Raw genomic sequence first — 27,687 nt, 5'->3', positions numbered from 1 at the left:
GGCGTCGAGAGCTGACAAGGTGGGGGCTCCGAGGGTGTCAGTACATCACCCGCGGCCCCCTTGAACTGGCTGGCTGAGTGTCCCTAATCATATGTCCGTCATAAGTTATTCAGCTCAATTTGTGTATGTATTGTGACTGTCAGCAAATAAATAAAAGATGTGGTGGGGACATGATGCTTCTGCATGCTTGAACATTTTAACCTCCAGACAAGATAAGTTGGCCAAGCTTTGTTCTAATTTTGGATGTATATGGATGTCTTACATGATCATTTGACTAATTGTTTGTGAATAAACCTGTTCTTCATCCAGATGCGTGTTTCATCTTCAACAACTGAGGTCAGAACATCCCCAAGCGAGAATAATTGGCTAACTTGGATTTAAAAATAGCTTTTATTGCAGCCTTTCTGTGACGACAAAGAAGGCCAGCGCTGTACAGATGTGGCGTACCATCATACACACACAGGCATTTTTTTTGGTGGTGGTGGTCAAAAAGTGAGAGACAAGACAGATGCTGGGATTGCAATTTCAAAATAGAGTATGAAAATAATCCACAGAGAACATAATTTACATACATCGTGTCATTGTAGACATGACCAGATTGTAAAGGACAAAGTTCACAAAGTCTTCTCTGTCTTAATCCTCGTGGATGTTAAACAGTTTGGCAACTTCGTTCAGGTCCCCGTGCTCCTCTCCATCCTTGATTATCTGCAATTGAACACCAGAATTGTTTTCCACCATCTTGAAACGTCGTCCTTCCTAAACGGGATCGAGCTCACCTTTCTAGCGATGGGCATTCTGTTGAAAACGTTCCACAGGATGATGCCCACCACCACTTTGTCTCGCAGGTAGAAGATGACTCCTTTGCCATAGTCGTCTTTTTGCGTGCTAGTAAGTGTGGGCGTCGTGGAGGCCACTAGGCTTGAAGCGACGTCCTCCGTTTCGCTTTCTGAGCGGATACCGGTTCCTGCACACAAGAGAAACGCTCGTTCCCATGATATACAGTACTTAACTGCAATTGCTTTATGGAATCATTCCGTTACTACTCGTACCAGACTGCTCAGTGGCAGCTTTTGGTGTGTCTTTTGCTGTGGCTTTGGCAAAGACGCCCACAGTGGGCAAACTGCTGTCCACGATTCCGATGGCCTCGTATCCTACATCAGGACCCAGGTCACTCCTGGGATGCAAAAACATTGGGAGAGACTGTCTTTACTCAATACTTTTCCCTGGGGAGGGCATCATGCTCTGCTTGAGTATGTCATATTACAATGTTTCCCCTCAATGAACTGTAGCTCCCCAGTGCTGGCAGCACTCAAACAGCCCCATACCATGACACTCCCACCACCATGTTTGACTGTAGGCAAGACACATGGTGGTCTTGGCCACCATACTGCAGCTCACTTTCAGGGTGTTGGCAATCTTCTTATTGCTTAGAACATCTTTGTGTAGAGAAACTATTCTTTTTTTCACATCCTCAGAGGGTTCTTTGCCATGAGGTGCCACATTGAACTTCCAGTGACCAGTATGAGAGAGTCTGAGTGTGGTAACACCAAATTTAACACAGCTGCTCCTCATTCACACCTAAGGCAATACGCAAGTCTTATCACTTATCCAAGTTGTAGGAACAATAAATAATAACTTCACTTTTAGTTACTCAATTGAATTCAGAAATAACTTATATGAAAGGCTAAAGCCTGCTTATTATGGCAAAATAAAGTCTTGTATCATTCATTGAGTTTTATCATTTTATTAGGACAAAAAGGTCAGCTTGTACTTGGACAAAAGTTTTGAGGCATACCAAAACAATGTATAGTAGAAATGATATTTTCCTTTAAAAACACAAATGTGGTACAAAACCATCAGAACCTAAAGTCAGGGTGCCTTGGTAGAAGGAATTAATATTGTATATGACTCCCATGAGCTTGGAGGGCTGCATCCATACGTCTTAGTAATGACTGAAATAACTAATTAATAAAATCATCTGGAAATATCAAAGAAAGCCGTGTAGCAGGACTACCAGACTTCATCAACATTCTTTGCTTTCATCTCCCAAACCTCCTTCATCTAACCCCAAATATGATCAATAATGTTCATGTCTGGTGACTGGGCGGGCTAATCCTGGAGCATCTTCACCTTCTTCACATCAGGAACTTTGTGGAGGCTGAAGTATGAAAATGAGCCTCATCCTGCAGAAGAATTTACCCTCTCTTGTGATTTGGAAGGGAATGGGCAGCAAGAATTTAGAGACAACTAAAGAATCGTGTTGTATTTTCCAAGTCCCACAGCTTGCACAAAGGATGGACAGTGGAGAAGTGGCAGAAGGTTGACATTCGTGATGAATCATTAATTAAACGCATCCGAGTCACAGCAAATAATGCAAAAGACCCGCATGTACCCAAGATTCATCCAGAAAACAGAAGATTTGTAGAGGAATATCATGGCTTGGGCCATACCCAGTATGCGGGTGCACAAGAAATCTGCAGAGTGGATGGCAACATCAACAGCCTGAAGTACCAAAAAATACATACTGCCCAACACCTTCCAAATCACAAGAGAGGGCAAATTCTTCAGCATTCTCCAGCTCCTTACCCAGCTTCACATCAAAGTTCCTGATGGTGAAGAAGGAGAAGATGCTCCAGGATTGGCCAGCCAAGTCACAAGACATGAACATTATTGAACATGTTTAGAGTGAGATGAAGAAGGAGACTTGAAGATGAAACCAAAAAAATCTTGATGAAGTCTGGGAGTCGTGCGAGACTGCTTTTTTTGGAATTCCAGATGATTTTGTCAACAAGTTATTTGAGGATTGCTGGGACGTATGGATGGGAGTCCTCCAAGCTCATGGGAGTCATACACAATATTCATTATTCTTACCAAGGCACCCTGACTTTATGTTGTGATGTTTTTGTGGCATGTTTGTGTTTTCAAAGGCAAATATTATTTCTACCGTACACTATTTTGGTATGCGACAAGACTTTTGTCCAAGTACAATCTGACTTTTCTGTCCTAATTAAATGCTAAAAGTCAAAGAATGATACAAAACTTTATTTTGCTATAATAAGCATTATTGAGATGCTTATTATTACTTATTTCTGAACCCAAATTAGCAACTAAATGTGAAGTTACTATTTATTGTTCCTACAACTTAGATAAGCGACAATAGAATTTAACATGTGCTGCCTTTACGTATAGTGTGGTGGTGGTTGTTTTTTGGCAACACCTAGTGGCCACAATAATTCACAGAGTAGAACTTGTGATGCAGTTTGGAACACAAATTGAACCACCGGACCAGCTTGTCTTCCAACAAACCTCCAGCGGACTCGGAGGGGAGGGGTTGTCATACATTGTAGCAATCTAATGGTATTTATTTATTATGTTTTGTGTAAAACCAGGGGTTGCCCTAGGATTTTTTGAAACTGTGGTGGTGAGCTCCCATCGATTGGCCACCGATCAAAATCTTCCGATTTCTGTGAAAAAGCACATTATCGGTAGGGGTGTAATGATTAATCTACTACATGGATGTATCGATTTAAATTAAATGTAGTTGAATCATAATTCAACTGCGGTAGATTGATCTGTGTTTGGCAAGTTGCCATTCAGGATGACATATATCGATCTAATGTTGTTTACAAGGTAATCAATTGATTGCATCGATACTAGGAAATAAAGCATTGGATTTAAGCTTGGCAGGCTTTATATGGATGTGGGTTTTTTTTTAGCACTTTCAATGATAAAGCCGTTAAACGTTACTCAATTAAGTCTGCCTGTCTGTGACGTCATCGCCACGCGCCAGAAGACAACAAAACGTAGCATGACGGATGACAGAGTACAAGCCGGCAAGCAAAATTAATTAAGCCCCCAAAGCGGTCCAGTGTGTGGAAACACTTTGGCCTTTGCAAAGAGGGAAAGGTTCTACATAAGTTGCTCGCTGTTTGTAGGATATGTAAAGGTCAAGTAAAATATTATGGCAACCTGACAATGTTGCATTTATATTATTTTTGTGTTGAAAAACAACAGCAAAAGCAGCAGGTTACTGCTACTGTTAATTCAAACTAAAGAGATGTTGTTTGCTCTTTATTTTGATATTAATATTGTATTATTTTTATGTTGAAAACAAAAGCAGAAGCAGCAGGTAAACCTACTGTTGAAATGTCGGTTGCTTTTATTGAAAATGTATTGAATATTGAAATGAGAGCAGCAAAGGTTAACCTCGTGTTAATTCAACCTGAAGTGTTAGTTGCACTTGCCATTAGTTGTTTACTTGTTTGTTTATATCCATACTTAATTTGTTTATATCTATAATTAATTTATACCTGATTCCCTTACAAAAAACAACAGGAATCTAGGAAAACACACCTGCACTGTCCAGTATCCAGGTATCATTTTTGGCTAAAAAGTTACTGAATCAATTTAAAGTTGCTGAATCGTTTCAGATCGTAATTGCTCTTAAGGAACCAATATCATCCTTGAATCATATCAGCAACCACGAACTATGATTCGAATTGTTATTAAAATGAATCGTTAAAACCTAGTGATCGGCATATAAATGCCTTTCAACGCTGATCACAAAAGCAGATCACCCATGGCTTGTACTACTGCAGCATGCAGCAGGTAGTCGGTAGTGAGCGTCCCCTGCCCACTTTCCTTTCCTTCACACTGTGCAGGCATGGCAAACCCAAAACAATCATGTCTACCGTGTGGGACTGAGCTGTCGTTTGTGAGAGTTATATGCATTTTGCAGCCTGCAAAACATGCCATGAAAAATATTTTGCCTTGGTAGTACGTTAAAAAGGTTTAATTTAACACGGCATTTGAAGAACAAACACTTGACGGAGTATGGTGAGTTTTTGAGGCTCACAATGTGATCATCAGTCAAACGGCAGCTAATGTAGCCAAAACACTGGAAACTCGCCCGTATGTACATGACAGTCAGAAGTCTAAAGCCGTGGGTCCCAAACTTTTCACAGCTGCGTACTCCTTTAGACATTTGACTTGAAACCATGTACCCCCTTACTCCTGCACACTTAAAAAACATAAACCATTCTTAATTTTCATGAAATTAAAATATTAAACATGATTATCTGGTTAATTTTACAGTAAGTAATTCTGGTTCAAAAATTCTGATAAAAGATTGACATGAACACTGATAAATAGATAACATATGAATATCTCTTGGAGATTAATAAAGTATCCAAGTATTCGTCCTTCATATCTTTTATTTCGGCCGGATGTTGGGATCCTTCCATTTGAATGGGTTGAACTTGAGCGTCATTTTTGTCCACTTACAATCGCTATGATTTAAGTCCGCATATTAATTTGATACCAAATTGAAAGGGAAAGTTGAATAAACATGATAAAGCAGCATCTAAAGTACTAAATTACATACGTGCAGCAATAAGCCCTCATTTTAGGAGGAATCCCCACTCTCTTATCCTGACACACACGGACAGGTTTTCAGTGTGGGGATTGGAACACCAATGTAAATTAAACCTTTGACATTAAACACTCTTAATACACAACATAATCATCAAACTTATTCATATATTCTTATTTATATAACTCACACAGAACAATGAAGAACTTCATGCCATGTCGCCTTCCTTCTTTCTGCTTTGACTGTGCGCTTTGTGCTATGAGGCGTTCAGGTGCACTCGTAATTGTGAGTGTTAGGCGGTAATTGTTTTTCATTTTTATTCATGTACCAGGCGCTAATTGTTTTTCATTTTTATATCCTGTACCCCTATGACAATTGCCGTACTCCTTGGGGTACGCGTACGCCATTTTGGGAATCTAGGGTCTAAAGCAAATAACCCGAAAAAATAACTGAATTCATCGGATGCTCTCTCACTTGGAACCCATCTACATGTTACTGGACGTCTCATGACTCAATCTCACATCCAAAGTCTCCTTAAAGAAGGAGTTTCATCCTCTTTAAGTTTCACCAGTGGTATATGTTCCCTTTAAAAAGTCAAATATGTTTTTGTCTAAATGAAGGTGATTTTATGGTTCCCTTTTTCATATCACAAGCCAATAGTTAATTTAAAAATGTACACTTAATCTATATGATCGGTATCATCCGATTTCACTCATGGATGATCGTATCAGAATCGGCAGCACCCTGATCAGAGCATCCCTAGTATGATATTTGATATTGAGATTTTATTTCGAACTAATTGCGGTCAATATGTAAATAATAGGCTATACATATATCTATATAGCACAGGGAGTGTTCACACTTTTTCAGCCTGTGGGCGACTTTTAATATGACCATCTCCCAAAGATCTACCTCCTACTATAAACATAAAGAATGTAAAATTTAATTAACCAATTAATTATGTTCAATATTTGAAGTGAATATTAGTGAATATAAGTGAATTAAGATAAAAGGTTTAAAGGTTTGTGTTTTATAAGTGTGCAGGACTGGGGGTTACCTGGCTTCAGGTCAAATGTCTGAAGGGGTACGCCACTGTAAAAAGTTCGGGAACCACTGCATTACAGATATTGTATACGAGAAATTAAAAGGATGATGCAAAAGACATTAAAGTCAAGGCAAGGCGTTCATGACGCAAAGTGCAGCCATCAAACAATTGACTTTTTTTCTACACAAGCAGCCGCTACACGTGAACGGATAACTTTTGTTATAGATATAGGTATCTTACCGCTCAGTTAGTTTATCCGTAATCAGAATAATAAAAATGAAAGTTGCATTATCCTTGTGTGGCTGCCAATCCAATCCAATCCACTTTATTTATATCGCACATTTTAAAAACACTGTTTCCAAGGTACTGCACAGACTATTAAAAAAATAAATAATAAGTAAAAGTACAAATTACTACAGGAAAAATTAATAAATCAAATAAAAACAAAGACATTTAAAACCAGAGATCGACCAATATGGGTTTTTCAGGACCGATACCGATTATTAGTAGTTAAGGAGGCCAATAACCGATATTTGGTGCCAATATTCATTGGCAGGACAAGTGTAAAAATTGGCGTAAAAATGTTGAATAATTCAAACACTTAACTTCGTTTAATTGCCTAAAGCATGTTTATTTAACCAAACAAATATAAAAATAGCTCCAGAAGAGCACGGAGTACCTACACTCAGAAGCATCTTTTAGAAGTTGAATGAAAACTTAAATAGCTCCCTGAAATGTTTCCACAGTAAATAAAATAACATTTATATATAACGTATCTTTGTTTTCCATTACCAATGACCAACAGCATTGTTTCAAGTGACTCAGACATATTTGGAGGTACTACGAGCTAGCAAAGCTGCCGCTTGTTTACTCGGCTCTTAACGTTACGTTATTGTAGTAGTTGAGAGCTGTAGAGTTTTTCATGCGACTTTCACACAAACACACGCTATTCTCCACATTACATACATTCTCCACATTGCTAATACAAGTACATAGTCTGCTGAGCCTTTAGAGCCAGAATGGCGAACTAATGTTATGGTACGCTAACTAGCCTCCACCTTGACGTGCTTCCCTGCAATAAAACAACTGAATAAATTTTTTTACCCACTCTCTCAACAGACTGACTGTCGACATTATCAGCAGCTCTCTTCCAACAAACTCAGACATGTCAGGAGGTACTATGAGCATGCAGAGCTGCTGCTAATGTTTACTCCACTCTTACGTTACGTTACGTTATTCTGCTGCTCACTGTAACGTTAGTAGTTGTTGTGAGATGTACTGGAGCACTGGGATGTTTATTACAATTTCTCGAGAGTTTTCTGCGTTTACCTTGCCATGTGTCTTTGCTCTCAGGATGTTCTCCTCATGAGAAAACGTGTGTGTGTTTGTGTGTGTGAGGACAGCGTCCGCTTCAGACTGGCTCTGCCACTAATGTGTGCTGTGGTTTGCTTAACCAATCAGATGGCGCCGTGGGTGGAGCAATGCTGGAGACATAAGTTGCAGCCAGCAGGAGAGAGATAGAGTCGTGGCTGCATCTGAGCCGAAATAAGCCTGTTTTAAATTGAGTTCTTGATATTGGCCCGTCAGATTTAAATAAAAGGCCGATAACGATATAGATCAAAATTCCAAATATCGGCCGTTAACACTGGGGAACACTATTATTTTAACTTTCTGTTGCATTGGATTTTTTAACTGATTCTGAAGGATTTTTAGGCGCTGATTTCAAATCTGAAATTAGTTTCTCCATAAGCTCTAATTTTCATGCAATTTGAGATAGATGAAATAGTCTAAATATGAACTTACGTAACCCAAATCTAAGCGTTTTGAGATTATATACATAGATTCTAATATTTTTATCATGCTTTTTTCCAAATCAAACATGGCTTCCTCATCGAGACATCACTGTAGAAACAAGCCTGATACCTTCTGTTACATCTGTGGTTGCTACACACTCCATCACCAGAGACGTACCATATCCTTGTTTGTGAAGCGAGCCTACAAGGCTTATTTTGAAGTTCATCTTGGTGACCAAGACAAGCAATGGGCTCCTCATGTTGTGTGCCACAATTATGAGGAAATGCTCCGAAGCTGGACCAAAGGAAAACGCAATGGTCTGCCTTTTGGAGTTCTAATGATTTGGCAAGAACCCACCAACCATGTTACTGATTGCTACTTCTGCATGGCAAACACAGCGGGTGTGGGCAAGAAAAACAGACATAAGATCGTATAGCCGAACATTCCCTCAGCTATTTGGCCTGCTCCGCACTCTGAAGAAGTTCCTGTTCCAGTTTTCAAAGATTTGCCTTCAATAGACGATAAAGACATTGGACATTGTCGTTCGAGAAGATCAAAGCAGGTGTGTTTGATGGCCTTGGAGAAGGCAGCATGGTTATCCTTTGTGGCAGTCGTTCAGAACTTCCTCGGAAACAACAAGGCAGAGAACTACAATGAACTTGTGAACAGAATGCTCCTCGCTTTTCGTGCTCTCAGGTGCAACATGAGCATCAAGCTTCATTTTTTGAACAGCCACCTTGACCAGCTCCCTGAAAACCTGGGGGCTGTGAGTGACGAACAAGGAGAGCGGTTCCACCAAGACCTAAAGATCATGGAAGAACGCTACCAAGGTCGCTGGGACAAAAGTATGATGGCCGACTACTGCTGGAGTATTAAACGAGATTGCCCAGATGAAGTGTACAAATGCAAAAGTTACAAACGCACATTCCTGCCTGACTAAAATACCGTACAGACAGAAAGTGATAAGCAGTATTGGCTGTGATTGCCTCTTATTTGAAGAACATTCTGAATGACGCTTACCTCACGTTGCGATAAAGACTGTTTTCTGAGAAACGCTTCCAGAAAAAACATATGGCACTTTTAGCAATGGTGTACTTTAATCTAAAATCACATTTTATTGTTCTGTTTCTTTTGCCTTGTTAAATATACTGATTTGTGGCTGACATTGCAGAAATTGCAAAGTTTGCATAAAATCTGTAGCTTGCAGAAAAAAACTAACTTCAGATTTGAACTCAGCACACTTAAATTGACTAAAAACAAGTCTTTCTTTAAATGCAACATATAGAGTGTTCCCCAGTGTAATCAGTCGACCACTATTTAAAACATTAAAATAAGCATTTAACGACATCTGTTGCCGACATCTGCTCTCCACTTTTTTTTCTGCTGAAGCAAAAGAGCGAATCAAGAGGTGGCTTAATGTCAGATGACTGATATCATATGTTGGTTATATTGTGGATTACACGCAACCCCCACTACCTGCGTGATCGTGGTAATGGACACCCCTGATATAGCACGTATGTCCATTCATACAATCTATTACTTAACATTGTTTTCACATTTAAAAAAAGCAAAAAACTAATTTCCCAAAGGTGTGGCGGCTCTTATTTTACTGTGGTGTTGTGCCACGATCCATTACATGTAGCGGAAACCCTGAAAACTAAGACAAGAACAACATAAAATTAAAAGCACAAAATTAATACAGACCCTTTTTCTACCAGTATGAGTCTCGAGTTTGTTTTTCAGAGATAAGATTATGAAGTCGCTGTTTGATGTGTGGTAACAGGAAGTGTTAACCTGAGGTGCACTAAACAAATATGCACATTAGCACTCAATAATGTAATCATTCGCTTTAAGTATTTGCTTTAACCGTTCAAGGACAAAGGAATGAAACAAACAAAAAAAAAACATTCAAAAACTTTGGGCTGTCTAACTGAATACAGTCATCCCTCGTTTATCACACTTAATTGGTGCCAGACTCGACTGTGATATTGACTTTCCGCAAAGCATAAAATATTAATAAATATTAATAAACGAAATATTTTCGTAGTTAGAGCATAGTAAACGTGTTTATGACTTTCTAAATATGGGTTTTAACATTAGAGCAATGTAGTCAAAAATAACACCATAGTCAGCTTTACACTCATATTGTTCTTTGGTTACACCGCATTGTGCAGAAATGTAACATTACTGACGTCATTCATTAATAATTAATCGCTGTTTTGTGGGTGAGCACGGCCTATTATTGGTCAAAAAATATTGAAAGATACGTTACAGTATATGTCACAATAGGCCATAGCCAACCACAAAACAGCGATAATTAATTAATTAATTAATTCTTGAAAAAACAAAATACACTTAGGTAGCGATGTTTGAGCTGCAACGTAGCGAAGGACGACTGTATATGATACAGTAACTGTACCTGATTGAGAAATGTGGTATTTTAAAGAGCAGAGTTGTTTAATTAACCAATTATGTTTGACTTGGAGATTGTAGCTGTTGTGTCAGCAGCTGACTTAACTAAATACACATGTATAATTTTTTGTCTATTTTGTTAACACAAAAATGAAGTTTCGGTGTTAAAATACGCCTGTTTGATATATTTCTACACACTGGGATGCGTCCAGGCATCATGTCACGTATTAAAAGTTTCTTCTTTGAGAACACTGACATTTATTAAATAGGTATGTTTTTATTATGGCCATATACTTAAAAAACGCTAACTATTTCAGCTTCTGTAGCTTTAGTTTGTCTCCTTGGTGAACATTGGTGAACGTTTTTTTTCCTCTCTTCATGATGCATTTCCCGACTGATGCGATTTATAGTCCAGAAAATACCGTAATTCATTTGCACATTTGTATGTGCTACCCAAGTGCCTTATGTTTAAACCAACATATTCATAATGTCAATACCCACCAAAACATAGACTGATGCCAGTAAGGTTTGCTGGCTCCTGTCATATTCTCCCCTGCCAGTCTGCCACTGACGACGGCATGGTCGTGGTGCTCCACCCGTCTACGGCCCAGCCTGATGTCATAGAAACACGCAGCATCACCAGCCTGCAGGACGCCACAGAAGAATATGCAGCATGGATTAGTGGTGTATATCATGATGAAATATTGGTCTAGTAATTTTATTTATTTTTTATTTTTTTAAAGTAATTTCAAAGAAAACTTACCACCCAAATGTTGGACCGAGCTTGCAATTCCGCATTGACCCGGTAGCCACCAAAGTCTGAGTCCACCTCGAGGCCTGCTGACTTAGCGAGGTCCACGTTGGGCTCCAGGCCAACAGCTGCAACGATGTGATTGGTTTTTACCTGCAAGGTGAAGCATGGCAGTACAAGTAACGATGACGCATGTTGTCTTATCATCTTAATTGCACTGGACCTACCAATCGACCATCCTTCAGTTGGATTTCTAATTGCTCATCTTTGCAGGTGACAGACTTGACCAGTGCTTCGGAGACTACTTTTACACCCTCTGGGAGACCACATGGAGAGTTTTCAATTTGTGCTAACTATGAGACAAGATGGTGGTAAACCAAGCAAGAATTTGAAAGAGAGACAAACCTTTCTTGACTTTTTCTGTCGTCCAGTTGCTGAGATACTCGGGCAGCACTTTGCCCATGTTGCCCTTCTCAGGGAACATCTGTATAACCTCCAGACCAGAATCTTGTGCTAAAAGGGCGGCAAAAACATTATGACAACCTCACAAGCCAAAAAAAAAAAAAAAAAGTTTTCTCCTTCTCCTTGTTGTCATCGGCCTTACATCTCCTGCCGAGGGCACAGGCCAGTTCGCTGCCCAAGAAGCCGCCTCCGATGACTGCAACAGACTTGACATTTCTGGAAACTTTATCTAAGGATCTGAAGTCATCAATCTGTGGTGGGAAAATGCAGCTTATTATTTTTTATTAAAATTAAATAAAGTTAATAATACTTAGGGATGTCCAATATTGGCTTTTTTGCAGCTATCCGATACGCCAATATTGTCCAACTCTCAAATTCCGCTATGTCTAACATCACATATCTCCTGTTGTGGAATTAACACATACTGTATATGTTGTGAAGCCAATGGATAAAGCATCAGCAAATAGCTTCTCGACGTGGCTGTAAACAACATAGTACAACTCCAGTCAGCAAACATCTGAGAAATACTTGGGATTCGGAATGGCAAAGCATGGCTCAGGGAACTCCACGTTTGGTGAATCCGGCGTCTTGCACAATAGAAAGGTGTGGTTATCCAGTGTGATACACATTTTCCAATTGATGGCTTTCGCCCTGGGAAAGTATGAAGGAAATAGTCTTGGCTCCGCCTCGCATAACCAACGCTTTGCAGTCACTGCAAATCGCAAGTTTAATATCCGAAGAAGACACTACAGACATAATGTCAGTCAGGAGCGAGCAAGCTTGTTACTAGCCACACGGTTGTTTACACGCTTCAGAGGCGGTTTGATGGGCCCATCATTTGTGCACCGGAAAACATGGGAGCCCAGAAAAAAAACCAACTGTTTTCATCATAGGGAAAAAACCCGATACCAATATCGACCGATATTAGTTATATGCCAATATTGGCCTGATAATATCGGTGGGCGGATATTATCGAACATCCCTAATAATAATAATATAACATGAAAATAAATAAATAAAAATCAAATTAATATCAATTAAGTTATGTTAAATAATTCAATTCAATTAACTTAATTAATGAATTTAATTAATTTATCTTAATTTTCATTGAAAACCAAGGTTCCACTGTACGGCATTTCAGTTGTGGAAAACCCAATGAAGGTAGCACAGTCTGATAGCTGAACACTAACCTTACGGAACAGAGTGGTCTTCTTCAACACCTCCTCTCCTGCTCTTTCCAAGACTTGCAGATTTCTTGGAACCCCGCCTAAATAAAGACAACTTTAGACGCCCTTCTACTTCGTGTGAAAAGACGACAAGGAGGACATCAAAATGATGAAGTGGCTTACCTGTGGCAATTAAGCACTTGTCATAAGAAATCTCAGTATCATCATCTAGTTTCACTTTGTTTCCTCGCACATCCATATGAACAACCTGGAATAGAAAATGTATTGCTTGTTCGAACTTACATTAACTAGGCTTACAATAATTAGGTTTACAATAATTAGGCTAATAAAGCATTAGAGACCCTTTGGTTGCAGAGGGTGAGAGGAAAAGATAAGCCAACACTGGCATCAACTGACTAACTGATGCAATTCGTACACAGGCCTGAACCTTCAATTATGTCGTATTCAGCTTTCCTGAGGTGGACAAAAACATTGTATTTTTTGTGTACAGTTTCCCTCGTTTATCATGGTTAATAGGTTCCAGACCTGACCAAGCGAATTTCCGCAAAGTAGGATTCCTTATTTATAAATGGAATATTTTCCAAGTAGGAGCATATAAGATGTTTACAACCTTTTAAATGTGTTTTTTAACATTATTAGAGCCCTTTAGACATGAACATACACCCCTATAGTCACCTTTACACTAGTATTACCCAATATAGTACACACAATAAGAGAAAATAAGACATTAGGGATGCTCCTATCGATCATCATATGGCCACGTGATTATCATATGCCGATAAATGCCCATCAACGCCGATCACAAAAACCTGTGGCTCGTACTGTTATGGTATAGCACTATACTATACTATTTTAGGTTGGCGTGGATTACAACTGCAACAGTAATTATGGAATATTGTTGCTCGTGTGTCTCACCAAACATTACAGTAACATTACTGACACCTCGTGACCAGTGTAGAATACTACATATCATTACAACGTCTTTGAATACGTCTTCTGAATGCCTCCTTTATCATGATTAATTGGTTCCAGACCCGACCGTGATAGGTGAAATTCCACAAAGTAGGATTCTTTATTGATAAAGGAAATATTTTCATGAGAGCACAGAAAATCTGCTTACGACCTTCTAAATACAGTTATTAACATCACTCGAGTGATTAACATTATTAGTTCCGGCAATCAAGTCTGGTGCTTGTGTGTCTCAAAGAACATTACAGTAACATTACTGACACCTAGTGACCAGTGCAGAATGCTACATATCATTCACAGCATCTTTGAATGAGTCTTTATTATCATTTTTTTTTAATCCTGCCCTGTCCTGTCCAGCCAATAGGTCAAATAGTATTGTTGATCTAGATGCCCTTAAATGCTAAACAGATTTGCTCTGCCTGGGAAACGGTAAGATACTCTTCTCCTCTTACATAGTTTGTATTTGACTTTATTTGATGTTTTATTGTGATGCACATTTGGGGCGGTGAGACCAGAGCAGGAGGGGATAGAGGGTAGGCAATACAGAGAGCGACAACAGCAACAAAAATTGCAACAACAAAAGGACTACATCAGCTAATGTCTATGACAGCCATTAAACCCAAACTAAGAATAACAAAATCATCTCAACAGCCACAGTCATAACACTGTATTAAGAAAGTTATACTTATTAGTGGTCATAGTAATAATGGAAATATTAAGCATAATAATAATAATAATAATAACATTAACAATAACTGTAATCTAATTGCCAACATCACCATCATTGCAAAAAAAAAATAACATGACAACACCATAGATAAATCAGTGAGTTATGTGGGGAAGTATGTATGTACTGTGAGCGTTTATAAACTCTGGTGTGAAAAAGTGTTTTTCCCCCATTCCTGATTTCTTATTTTATACATGTTTGTCACACTTACATGTTTCAGATCATCAAACTAATTTAAATATATCAATGACAACACAAATGAACACAAAGTGCAGTTTTTAAATGGAACCTTCTATTATTAAGGGGAAAAAGTGATTACCCTATGTTGCTTTCTCCAGAAAGAAAGTAATTGATATCTATAAGTCAGGAAAAGGTTATGAAGCCATTCCTAAAGCTCTGGGACTCCAGAGAACCACAGTGAGAGCTATTATCCAAAAGTGGCGAAAACATGGAATGGTGGTGAACCTTCCCAGGAGTGGCTGGCCAACCAAAATTACCCCAAGGGCGCAGCAACGACTCATCCAAGAGGGCACAAAAGACCCCACAACAATATAAGCAATAAGCAAACGAAAATATGTGACCCAATTTTTTTGTAACCTAGCCAGTCTGTGTCGTGGAAATTAACCTGTTAGCTTACTTAATGTCACGTCTCTCCTTTTTAACCAACTTTTAATCAGCGCAGGTAAATGTTTAGCATGTATTTTTAAATCAGTTAAATTGAAGAAGCTGACAGTATCACTGCGGACAGTCAGTGGCAATTTCTCTCACTTGCTGCTGTATCACCATTACAAAAAAGAAAAAATATTTTTGTGATAACAGAAGTTCAAACTAATTATTTTTCCATAAAATAATTCAATTTTGACTTTGCTTGTTGGCAGATTTAAAAGTTAAATCTTTCATAAATGTTAAAAACATTTTTGAATTGTCCAATTAAAATTACAGTGAGACTGTAAAAGATGGCCTTTAAGCACATTTGTTATGTTCTCTTGCATCAACTAGTTAATTGCATACTACAGTATATGCAGACAGTTACATGGCAACTCAGTAGCAGTAAATATTACACTGGTAGTATCGAACAATTAACAGCAAGACATTCGCAAACCTTCAGAGTTGGAGTTATGTAAAGCTGTTGTTGGCTCTGTTAATGTGGTGACAAAAGCTGCCCCCCGCCCGGGGGACCCAAAATGATTTATTTATTTTTTTCCATGAGGGGCATGGCACCACAACCAACCCGAAGTGCACAGGGGGGCGCAAACCCAATCCTCCTATGTGTCTACTGTGTAGTTAAAATTGTTTGACGACCCCACACCACCTGAACCTCCAGTGTTCCACTCAATGAAAAAGCACCCAGATGATGATGGACCCCCCTCCACTGTGCCGGGTAGAAAACATCTCAGGTGGGATCTCCTTGTCATGCCAGTAACGTTGGAAGCCATCTGGACCGTCAAGGTTACATTTTCTCTCTCATCAAAGAATAAAACTTTTTTCCACCTTTCAATGTCCCATGTTTGATGCTCCCTGGCAAAGTCTAAACGGGCAGTTTTGTGGTGTTGACGGAGACGAGGTCTTTGAATTAGTTTTTTGTTTTTTAAACTCTTTTCCCGCAGATGCCATCTGATGGTTATTGCGCTGTGGCAGCGTGAATCCATTTTTACAGTAAAAAAACAAACAAACAAACAAATCACAAAACTTCCTGAATCAAATATTAGGTTTTAGGTTGATTTTAGGCCCTCTGTGTTAACACATTCAATCCCAGCCATTTTTCAAAAGACAACCTTCAGTATTTTTTATTTTAAGGCACACAGAGTATTGTGTTCTATGGCTATATAAACATGGAACCTACTAAAAGAAAGATTAGACTCTCGTCTTTCATCAGAAAAAAAAGTTTGTTTTTACCTTTTTCCGTTCTTTAGTAATCAGCAGTAAACATAGCAAAATTTCAGGAAAATATCAGTTCCCAACAAGAAAAGGGAGAAAATCAGCTTTTTGTGAAAATATATAGTTTAAGCATAACTTTCACTTTGACACAAATTATTTGCTTTTCTGAAAGCTCAAATATCTAAACAACTATACCACAACATAAACAATACAAAAAAGGGTTGTTTTACATCCAAATAACAATTTTACAGGTGCTCCGATCGATCTTGCCACCAATCAATATCAGCCGATTTCCATGAAATATCACAAGATCGGCAGATGCCAATAAATGCCTTTGAACACCGATCACAAAAGCCGATACCTGTGGTTAGCAGGCCAGAGTGATCCTTTCGTGCAGTGTAGTGTCTTAACCTATCTAACGTCTTTAGCAGCGTCGTCCTCCCACTTTTCCCACAATAACATCATGTCTGCCGTGTGGAACTACCAACACATGCCAGGGAAACTATCTTGCAGGGGTAGCACGCTAAACTTTAATACGGCATTTAAAGAACAAACAACTGACGGAGTATGGTGAGTTTAAAGCTAAGGGTGTGATCATTAGTCATACGCTAATGTAGCCATATGGCTACCACTAACGCATATGTGACAGTCAGAAAGGTAAGCTAATAACCCGAAAATTAACTGAATTAATCGCACGAAATGACCAGCCTTTTTCCAGCAGTGGAAGACACTGAATTAGCCGAGTGCTTTCTCACGTACCTGGAAGTTCCACCACATCTAAAGTCTGCTTAAAGAAGGCGTGTCATCCTATGGAAGTTTCAACAGTGTTCAACGCAAGTCAAATATCCCATCCATCCATTTTCTATACCGCTTCATCCTCATTAGGGTCGCGGGGGCATGCTGGAGCCTATCCCAGCTGACTTCGGGCGACAGGCGGGGTACACCCTGGACTGGTCGCCAGCCAATCGCAGGGCACATATAGACAAACAACCATTCACACTCACATTCATACCTATGGACAATTTAGAGTCGCCAATTAACCTCACCTGCATGTTTTTGGGAATGCCCAGGGGAGAATCGAACCCAGATCTTCCGGATCTCCAGGCTGTTCCTGTATTGGCCAACGTGCTAACCACTAGTGCGGCCCCAAGTCAAATATGTTTTTAAATTTAAGTTTCTAAATTAAGGTGATTTTATGTTTCCTTTTTTCATATCATATAGCCAGTAGCGGGGATGCAGCCAGGAATTCTGGGTCCCATCAAAAAAAAAAAAAAAAAAAAAAAAAAAAATCACATTGCCCACACTTTATTAATTACAAATTTATATAATAATATAATAATTACCTATTTTTGGGTCCCCTGGCAATCAAGGGGCCTTGGAATTGTCCTGACTATCCCCTATATACGGCACGAATAGAACTATTAATAATAGCATTATATTATGAGCCAAGAGCATTATAAATAAATTGAAAAATTGATAATTATCCCATTTAATTGGTATTGATATCAGTATCGACTGATTTCAGTCCTGGATGATTGGTATCGGAATCGGCAGCATTAAACCCTGATCAGAGCATCCCTAATTTATTTACAAATATAACACCATGAACTATTTAAAATTTTCGCATTTGGAACTAAACTGTGTGTGCACGCGTGTGTATGCATGTGTTAAAATTTCCCTACAATGCGTAACCTTCTGCACGCTACACTCCTCCATGCTCTTCCACTTCCTCCTTGCTGTCGAGTGTGTTTTTACATGCAAAAGATCCATGCTGAGCTCTTATCAAATGCATTTCTGCCACCTTCTGGCCATTTTTATGGCTTAAAACTGCTCGAAAAGTGAATACTTTTAGTGTGCAGTTGCCTCATCACCTCTTTTTGCCTATAAATACGTCTTTGGGATTGAATGAGTTAACATACTACAACCCCTGGCAAAAATTATGGAATCACCAGTCTTGGAGGATGTTCATTCAGTTGTTTAAATTTGTAGAAAAAAAGCAGATCACAGACATGACACAAAACTAAAGTCATTTCAAATGGCAACTTTCTGGCTTTAAGAAACACTTAAAGAAATCAAGAAAAAAAGATGTGGTAGTCAGTAACTGTTACTTTTTTAGACCAATCAGAGGGAAAAAATTATGGAATCACTCAATTCTGAGGAAAAAAATTATGGAATCATGAAAAAAAAACAACAAAAGAATACTTCAAACACACCACTAGTACTTTGTTGCACCACCTCTGGCTTTTATAACAGCTTGCAGTCTCAGAGGCATGGACTTAATGAGTGACAAACAGTACTCTTCATCAATCTGGCTCCAACTTTCTCTGATTGCTTTTGCCAATTTTTTTTTACAAAAAGTTTGATTATCAAACTTCTTAAAGAAGGTAAATCATCACGCAATGTTGCAAAAGATGTTGGTTGTTCACAGTCAGCTGTGTCTAAAATCTGGACCAAGTACAAACAACATGGGAAGGTTGTTAAAGGCAAGCATACTGGTAGACCAAGGAAGACATCAAAGCGTCAAGACAGAAAACTTAAAGCAATATGTCTTGAAAACAGAAAATGCACAGCAAAACAAATGAGGAACAAATGGGAGGAAGTGCCTTTACCTGACATGCAGCCCCATATCATCAATGACTGTGGAAATTGACATGTTTTCTTCAGGCAGTCGTCTTCATAAATCTCATTGGAACGGCACCAAACAAAAGTTCCAGCATCATCACCTTGCCCAATGCAGATTCGTGATTCACCACTGAATATGACTTTCATCCAGTCATCCACAGTCCACGATTGCTTTTCCTTAGCCCATTGTAACCTTGTTTTTTATGTTTAGGTGTTAATAATGGCTTTCGTTTAGCTTTCCTGTATGTAAATCCCATTTCCTTTAGGCGGTTGCTTACAGTTCGGTCACAGACGTTGACTCCAGTTTCCTCCCATTTGTTTTGCTGTGCATTTTCTGTTTTCAAGACATATATTGCTTTAAGTTTTCTGTCTTGACGCTTTGATGTCTTCCTTGGTCTACCAGTATGCTTGCCTTTAACAACCTTCCCATGTTGTTTGTACTTGGTCCAGATTTTAGACACAGCTGACTGTGAACAACCAACATCTTTTGCAACATTGCGTGATGATTTACCTTCTTTAAGAAGTTTGATAATCAAACTTTTTGTAAAAAAAATTGGCAAAAGCAATCAGAGAAAGTTGGAGCCAGATTGATGAAGAGTACTGTTTGTCACTCATTAAGTCCATGCCTCTGAGACTGCAAGCTGTTATAAAAGCCAGAGGTGGTGCAACAAAGTACTAGTGGTGTGTTTGAAGTATTCTTTTGTTGTTTTTTTTTCATGATTCCATAATTTTTTCCTCAGAATTGAGTGATTCCATAATTTTTTCCCTCTGATTGGTCTAAAAAAGTAACTGTTACTGACTACTACATCTTTTTTTCTTGATTTCTTTAAGTGTTTCTTAAAGCCAGAAAGTTGCCATTTGAAATGACTTTAGTTTTGTGTCATGTCTGTGATCTGCTTTTTTTCTACAAATTTAAACAACTGAATGAACATCCTCCAAGACTGGTGATTCCATAATTTTTGCCAGGGGTTGTATGTCAAAAGGAAAAAAGAACTGGACTGTCACATGTAAGGTTGTACTGAAAAAAAAAAGTTTTTAAAGTGAAATATGAAAGATAAACACAAAGGTACTCTTAATCTTACCCTGGGCTCTTAAGGGTTCATTTAATTACTTATTACGCTATTTTCATACAAAAGAAGCAACCCATGACAGTTAAAAGGCATCAAGAAGCATCAACCAACCTTTTTTCCAGTGAAAACAGCCACGCCCCCATTCTCTGCACTACTCAGTTCTTCGGGAGTAATGTAGAAGGATGGTGGCTGGAAGTAAATGCTGCAAAATAAACACAAAGTTATTCAAAGCAACTAACTAGACAGATATGGCACTCACCTTCTTTCCTTTCCATTCCACTGTTTGAAGCGCAGCGTGTCAGTCACAGCAGGGTCGTCAGAGAACCACAGTTCTTTGGACAAAGGCGGTCTCATGTACGGTAGGTCTTGCTCGTCAGTCACAATCAAAACCTGTTCGGAAGCTTGGTTAAAACTTGACTGAGAATGAGAGAAGTGAGAAGAGAGCTGATGGAAGACTCACACGGGCGCCAGGGTCTCTGGCTCGAATAGAGCGGGCAGCAGCGAAGGAGGCAGTGCCTCCGCCAATGAGGAGGTAGGGAGCGTGCGAGGGGAGCTTGAGTGCAGAGTCTGGTTCTGCAGCTTGCATGAGAAACAGGGAGAGTCAGTACAGTACAGTGGATGACCTGCACAAATAAACCTGTTAGGCGCAGGAGAGAAACAGACCTGTGGATAAAAAGAGACGTTATCATTGGAGTCAGTCAAACACAGTCAAAGACAGAATTAACATTATCAATTGAGCAGGGCAATGTTCCCCCTAATTTTTCAAGTGTCTGAGCATGTGCACAATGACCTGAGCATTCCTTGGTCCTCTGTAAGCACTATCAGACATGTACACTGTAATATCGCACCTGTTCAAAACCTGAGAGCTGAGGTAGTCCATCTTCCATTCTGTCATATTTTGTATGTGTGGATTCAAACAGACAGCAAAGTGTATTTCACAATGTAGCTTTCTTTATTCTCAACCTCAGATGTCGTGGAACTCTCTCTTACAATAAAAAAAAAAAATCTTGCAGAAAGACCCTAGTTTATAATTTCACTTTCATTAAAATAAAAAAAAAATTGAAAAATCTCAACTGACCTTCCAGTCCCTTCGGTAACACAAACTTGGTGTAACACCTCTTGAAGCCATTTCTAAAGCTTTGGGACTCCAGCGAATCACAGTGAGAGCCATTATCCACAAATGGCGAAAAAATGGAACAGTGATGAACCTTCCCAGAAGTTGCCGGCCAACCAAAATTACCCCAAGGGTGCAACAACGACTCATCCAAGAGGTCACAAAAGGCCCCACAACAACATCAAAGAACTGCAGGCCTCACTTGCCTTAGTTAAGTCAGTGTTCATGACTTCACCATAAGAAAGACACTGAGCAAAAACAGCCTGCATGGCGGAGTTCCATGAAGAAAACCACTGCTGAACAAAAAGAACATGAGGCTCGTCAATTTTGCCAGAAAACATCTTGATGATCCCCAAGACCTTTGGGAAAATACTCTGGTGTGACGAGACAAAAGTTGAACTTTTTGGAAGGTGTGTGTCCCATTACATCTGTCATAAAGTAACACTGCATTTCAGAAAAAGAACAGTAAAATATGGTGGTGGTAGTGTGATTATCTGGGACTGTTTTGCTGCTTCAGGACCTGGAAGACTTGCTGTGATAAACGTAACCATGCTGTCTGCCAAAAAATCCTGAAGGAGAATATCTGGCCATCTGTTCGTGACCTCATACTGAAACAAACTTGGGTTCGCAGCAGGACAACGATCCAGAACACACTAGCGAGTCCACCTCTGAATGGCTGAAGAAAAACAAAAGTAAGACTTTGGAGTGGCCTAGTCAAAGTCCTGACCTGAATCCTACTGAGATGCTGTGGCATGACCTTAAAAAGGCGGTTCATGGCCAAAAACCCTCCAATGTGGCTGAATTACACCAATTCTGCAAAGACGAGTGGGCCAACATTCCTCCACAGCGCTGTAAAAGAATCATTCCAAGTTATCCCAAACGCTTGATTGCAGTTGTTGCTGCTAAGGGTGACCCAACCAGTTATTAGGTTTAGGGGGTGTGATGTATGTGTGTGGAGCACAAGGCATAGTGATATGGGAAGTGACGTCATGAGTGTTCACCAAGAGTTGAAGATTCTTCTGAGCTGTGTCCAGTGAGTCAGTCTCGGGTGTTATGTTGTTGCAACTTAATAAAGCTGACTAAAGCTCGCCAAAGTTTGGGATATTTTCTGCATAACACTCCATTGTGTCAGACGTTTGCGGAGGATGTCAAAGGTTTCATCGCTACAGGATAGCAACGAAGCTAAACAAGGAAGAAGGAGAGGTACAGGTGTGTACACTACTCTATTCGTTGGGGAGAGAAGCTGAACAAGTGTATAAGACTTTCACCTTCAAAGATGAAACGCAAAACAATAATTACAGAGACTGTTTCGCCATGACAGTCTCATGACTGTCATGGCGAAACTGGACAATTATTTTGTGCCGAAAGTGAACGTGATTCACGAAAGGGCCTGCTTCTATCTGCGTAATCAAAAGCTGGGAGAAATGGCGGAAGAACACATAAGAAGTCTGCACAAGGTATTTATGTTGAAAAGAAACAGCAGTAGTAGCAGGTTAACCTCCTGTTAATTCAACCTAAAGTGTTGGTTGCACTTTATTCAAATAAAAAGTGAATGCATTTGCCATTAATTGTTGTTTACTTGTTTGTTTATATCCATAATTAATTTATACCCGATTCCCTTACAAAAACCAGGAATCTAGGAAACTTCACCTGCACTGTCCAGTTTCCAGGTATTTATTTCATAGTCACACTGGTTGACTTTTTGGCTATAAAGTTACTGAATTGATTTAAAGTTACTTAATCGTTTCGGATTGTATCGTTCTAAATCAGGGGTCTCAAACTCACGGCCCGCGGGCCATTTGCGGCCCACCAAATCGTATCTTGCGGCCCACGACTGGACATCAAAGAGTAGTGTAACTGCAGCCCGCAACATCCAGGCAATCTCAGTGTTACTTACATACTTAAAGGCACAAGTAAACACCAACACTGAACTAACAGTGGTGTTATCACATGGAATTTGAATTGTCAATTGTATCGTATCGTGAGGTACCCTGAGATTCCCAGCCCTACTCCGAATACTTGATGCGGCCTAGTCTCACCAGGCTCTACCTCCACTGGCCCCCAGTGAAATGGAGTTGGAGACCTCTGTTCTAAATGAACCATTATAGTCCTTGAATAGTATCAGCAACCACGAATCGTGATACCTATCGTTAAACCCCTTAAATACTCCTGATCAAAATCTTAAGACCAGTTGAAAAATTGCTAGAATTTGCATTTTGCACAATTGGATCTTAATGAGGTTTTAAGTAGAGCTACAATATGCAAAAACAAGAAGGGGGGGTGAGACAAAAAGTATTTTGAAAATGTAATTTATTAAAAACAACAATTAAACTGAAATCGGCTGTTTGTCAGCTGATCAAAAGTTAAAGACCACAGGCTATAAAAGCCAACATCTGCTCAAAATTTTCCTTTTCTGTCAGGCATTCACACTGTCATGCCCTCCTGATGGCTAAAGCTAAGAAGCTTTCTCTTTTTGAACGTGGTTGGATTGTCGAGCTGCATAACAAAAAGGCCTCTCGCAGCGTGCCATTGCTGCTGAGGTTGGGCGCAGTAAGACAGTCATTCTATATTTTTTTAAAGACCCTGAGCATTAATGAACAAAAAAGTCAAGTGTTAGACCCAAAAAGAAAAAAAAGAAAGAAAGAAAAAAAAAAAAATCACACCTGCGCTGAGCCGGAGGATCCAATTGGCTGTCCATCAAGACACAGGGCGGTCTTCCACCCAAATTAAGTCCCTTACTGGTGCCGACTGCAGCGCAATGACCATCAGACGGCATTGCGGGAAAAGGGTTTAAAAAATTAATTCAAATACTCCGTCTCCTTCAACGCCACAAAACTGCCCGTTTAGACTTTGCCAGGGAGCATCAAACATGGGACATTGAAAGGTGGAAAAACGTTTTATTCTCTGATGAGAAAAAATTTAACTTTGACGGTCCAGATGGCTTCCAATGTTACTGGCATGACAAGGAGATTCCACCTGAGATGTTTTCTACCCGGCACAGTGGAGGGGGATCCATCATGGTTTGTGGTGCTTTTTCACTCAGTGGAACAGCGGAGATTCAGGTGGTGCAGGGTCGTCAAACGGCGGAGTGCTTAAGTGCAGATGTTGCAGCGGGCATCCGTCGTGACTGAGGGTCCTCGTCTGTGTGGTAACAGCTGGGTTTTTCAACAGGACAACGCTGCAGTTCACAATGTTCGCTTGACCAAGGACTTCTTCAGGGAGAATAACATCACTCTTTTGGACCATCCTGCATGTTCCCCTCATTTAAATCCCATAGAGAACATTTGGGGATGGATGGCAATGGAAGTTTATAAAAATGGCCATCAGTTCCAGACAGTTGATGCCCTTCGTGAAGCCATCTTCACCACTTGGAGCAATGTTCCCACTAGCCTCCTGGAAACACTCGCATCAAGCATGCCCAAACAACAAAGGTGGAGCTACTCATTACTGAGTTTTTTGTTATTTTTTTGAGCGATGGTCTTAAACTTTTGATCAGCTGATAAACAGCCTATTTCAGTTTAATTGTTGTTTTCAATACATTACTTTTTCAAAATGCTTTTTGTCTCACTTCCCCTTCTTGTTTTTGCATATTGTAGCTCTACTTAAAACCTCATTTACATCCAATTGTGCAAAATGCAAATTCTAGCAATTTTTTTAACTGGTCTTAAGATTTTGATTAGGAGTGTATGTAATTTTTCCCCTCAAAATTACACACAATGTCATTTAATTAGCAATTTTTATGCCAAAGATCTTCTTGTCTAAAACACACTTTTCACACGAGGCTATATTATGCAAACTACCTGGGAGAGGTTCGTCTGCCTCACTCGGGGCCGCCGCCTCAGCATCAGCAGAAGGGCTCGGCTCTTGCGACACAGGTGCAACTTCAGGTTCTGGATTGGGCACTGCTGATGGAGAAACACACAATATAATCTGAACTGTGTTAAATTATGTTTTAGGGGCTATCCACACGGAAAGGGAAATAGTGTTCTGGGTGACCTGAAACCATCTTTTTTTTTTTAACTGCTTCTAGAATGGGAAAATCTGAAAACGCCGGCTTGTTGTTTCTGTATAGACCATGAACGTGCTTCTTTCTGATAACGATGATGCCGCCATCACGTAACCAGAAGTGAGCTTTGACGACAAGCAACATAATATCCGATTATTCCGACTGGCATGACCCACCCCAGTTGACACTCTTCGGATATTTTGTTGTCTAAAACTCCAAAATAACTTGCAGAAGTAATTCCACTTTGTCGCAAGTCTAGACGAGCCTTAGAAAGCGTAAGACGACAGACTTATGAGTTTTTTTCTTCTTCTATAGTTTGGTGTGTCACGTGGTTGCATCTGTGTGTCTTTTCACAGCGCCACACGTAGGTGTGCCTTGTGTATTACATAGTTTTCACCTATTGTTCTCATCCCGTCTGGATGCAACTATATACTAATCCAGCAGTGTGGTTGCAATATTTTTTCAACCCGCCAAAAAAAAAAAAAAAAATCCCAGGAATGTTTCCGTGTGGACAGGGCCTTAATAAGGAAAAGCCCAAAAAGCAATGTAGCAAATCTGTTAATTCTCATCTATATAAAAGTAAATCATATACAAATAATGAAATCACTAACCCTCTGTCTCAATGGTCTCTGCAGCAAAAAAAAAAATTGTACAGTATAAATCATTGATGAGTTCCAGTGTTGATTCAATCAACCTCACTAAAATAAATAAAAGGGTGCTGACCAGGAGCTTCTGTCTGAATGCTTGAGTATATTTCCTCTCTGGTGGCTTGATGTAAAACTGCAAAACGCTCATCATATCTTTTCTGGTCTCCTTTGAGAGTTTGGTACACCTGTGAAAACAACACAAGTAGTAATTCATTGCATACACAAACTGAGTGAGAGACTAGAACCTGCACTCACATAGATCCCCCCACCAAGGCAGGCTGCCCCAACCAGGAGGACATACAGCTGGTTTTCCCTGCTGCCCCCTGCAGGCCCTGTCGCCATGTGAACCGCAGGTAGATGAGCTGGTATTCTCCCATGGTTCAAACCTGTTAACAAACAGCAGCCAAATGCATTGTCTTTACCACTCATCTGGCACACAATTAGGCACAATTGCACTGAGGAGATGCATTTAAAACGTCAAACTCAATTTATGTTTATTAGTATGGCTGGTGTAGAAATGCACTGCATGCAATTATTTCTAACTATTCTGTTAACCTAAATATTACAAAAAGCTGTTAGTATGATGAAATAAACATATTTTAGAATTTGTATTAATGGATTGGAGGGACTCTGATGGAGGGTATACCTAATTGATACACTACAAGCTGCATACAAGTAAAAAAACGTGTCAGGTACAAAGCAGGGTCTGACTATTTAAATTGCTATTAACTTCAGGCGCCGTTTGCTGACTGGCTAATTTCGCTTAACGGTGATAGCTGAAGGTCAGACGAGCACCTAAAAGGTTGCACCTTTGTTAGCAGACATTACACAATAACACGTACCGTTACTTCATGACAAAGATTATGATGCCAGCAAACAAGAAGTAAATGCAAGCTGTTGAGCCAAGATTGCATACCTGTTCTTCTCACATTTTGCCGACATAGTGTTGATGAGGCTCTGCCAAGAGGGGCAAGCTTTTTCCACACAGTTCTACATTTCAGCATTGTGGCAACTCCACTCGTACAATTCCCACTTCACTTACCGACCTGTCAGGTAGGTGCGCTATTGCTAGTTAGTTAACCTAATCCTAACACCTCCTGCACGTAGCAGCTGCACCGCGATACACAAGGCCAGAGACAGGTCATACCTTCGGAAGGAATCATGGGTAATTTTAAAGTTCTTAATCGGCAAAGATTGCCCACAATTGGGCGAATGAATACACTAAAGATGGCGCCGCACCGAACCAGGCTAATTCTCAATAGCTTCATAGACTCTAAATTAATGGGGCATTCTCAATAAGTTAGTTAATATTGTGTTCGATATATTGGTGATTCTAAATCTACCAGGTAGTTAATAACTGCCAACAAAATTTTCAACGGATAGGGCTGGTACAACTGAAACCACACCAAATAGTTCTCTCCTGCTTGGATCTTTGGCATTACAAACGTTTGGATTGGTCGAAGAACAGTCCAACTTGAGCCACTCTGAGCCAATGAGGGAGTACTTTCTTATGTAGGCGGCTCCTCCAGCAACACGCCACACCCCCTCTCTTGATCGCTTCCCCGCATGCGCAGAGACATAAATGCGTAGTTGACGCCGCACCGAGCGTTGAGTCGTACGTCAACGTCGCCG

At 39.8% G+C, this 27,687-nt stretch overlaps 1 protein-coding gene across 4 annotated transcripts; it reads right to left on the bottom strand.

Annotated features, from left to right (window-relative positions):
- Positions 1–377: 377 nt before the first annotated feature.
- aifm1 (apoptosis inducing factor mitochondrion associated 1) lies at positions 378–27,216 on the bottom strand. Of its 4 annotated transcripts, none has more exons than XM_054755688.1 (18): positions 26,972–27,216; positions 26,311–26,441; positions 26,132–26,240; positions 26,020–26,037; positions 25,203–25,307; positions 20,749–20,867; positions 20,548–20,678; positions 20,400–20,490; positions 13,185–13,269; positions 13,026–13,102; positions 11,978–12,086; positions 11,779–11,886; positions 11,601–11,689; positions 11,386–11,526; positions 11,124–11,266; positions 1,050–1,174; positions 777–964; positions 378–705 (listed from the first exon to the last, which is right to left on the bottom strand). In XM_054755688.1, the coding sequence occupies exons 1-18, from the start codon at positions 27,057–27,059 to the stop codon at positions 634–636; spliced, it is 1,929 nt and encodes a 642-aa protein (XP_054611663.1). In that variant the 5' UTR covers positions 27,060–27,216; the 3' UTR covers positions 378–633. The 4 variants fall into 4 exon arrangements, with proteins under 4 accessions (XP_054611663.1, XP_054611664.1, XP_054611665.1 ...); XM_054755689.1 differs by having other exon boundaries at positions 25,203–25,304; XM_054755690.1 differs by lacking the exon at positions 26,020–26,037.
- Positions 27,217–27,687: the final 471 nt, after the last annotated feature.

This window comes from Dunckerocampus dactyliophorus, chromosome 16, assembly GCF_027744805.1.
Source record: "Dunckerocampus dactyliophorus isolate RoL2022-P2 chromosome 16, RoL_Ddac_1.1, whole genome shotgun sequence".
In the NCBI taxonomy this organism is placed as follows: Eukaryota; Metazoa; Chordata; class Actinopteri; order Syngnathiformes; family Syngnathidae; genus Dunckerocampus; species Dunckerocampus dactyliophorus.
This window is presented reverse-complemented; position numbering and strand designations above follow the sequence as displayed.

Excerpts from the sequence above, each read along its gene's own strand:
- aifm1 (XM_054755688.1), bottom strand. The coding sequence starts at position 27,059 with ATGCTGAAATGTAGAACTGTGTGGAAAAAGCTTGCCCCTCTTGGCAGA. Across the intron at positions 20,491-20,547 it reads TGGAATGGAAAGGAAAGAAG|CATTTACTTCCAGCCACCAT; the intron begins GTGAGTGCCATA and ends TTTATTTTGCAG. Across the intron at positions 1,175-11,123 it reads TGGCATCAGTCTATGTTTTG|GAGTGACCTGGGTCCTGATG; the intron begins GTGGGTATTGAC and ends TTTGCATCCCAG.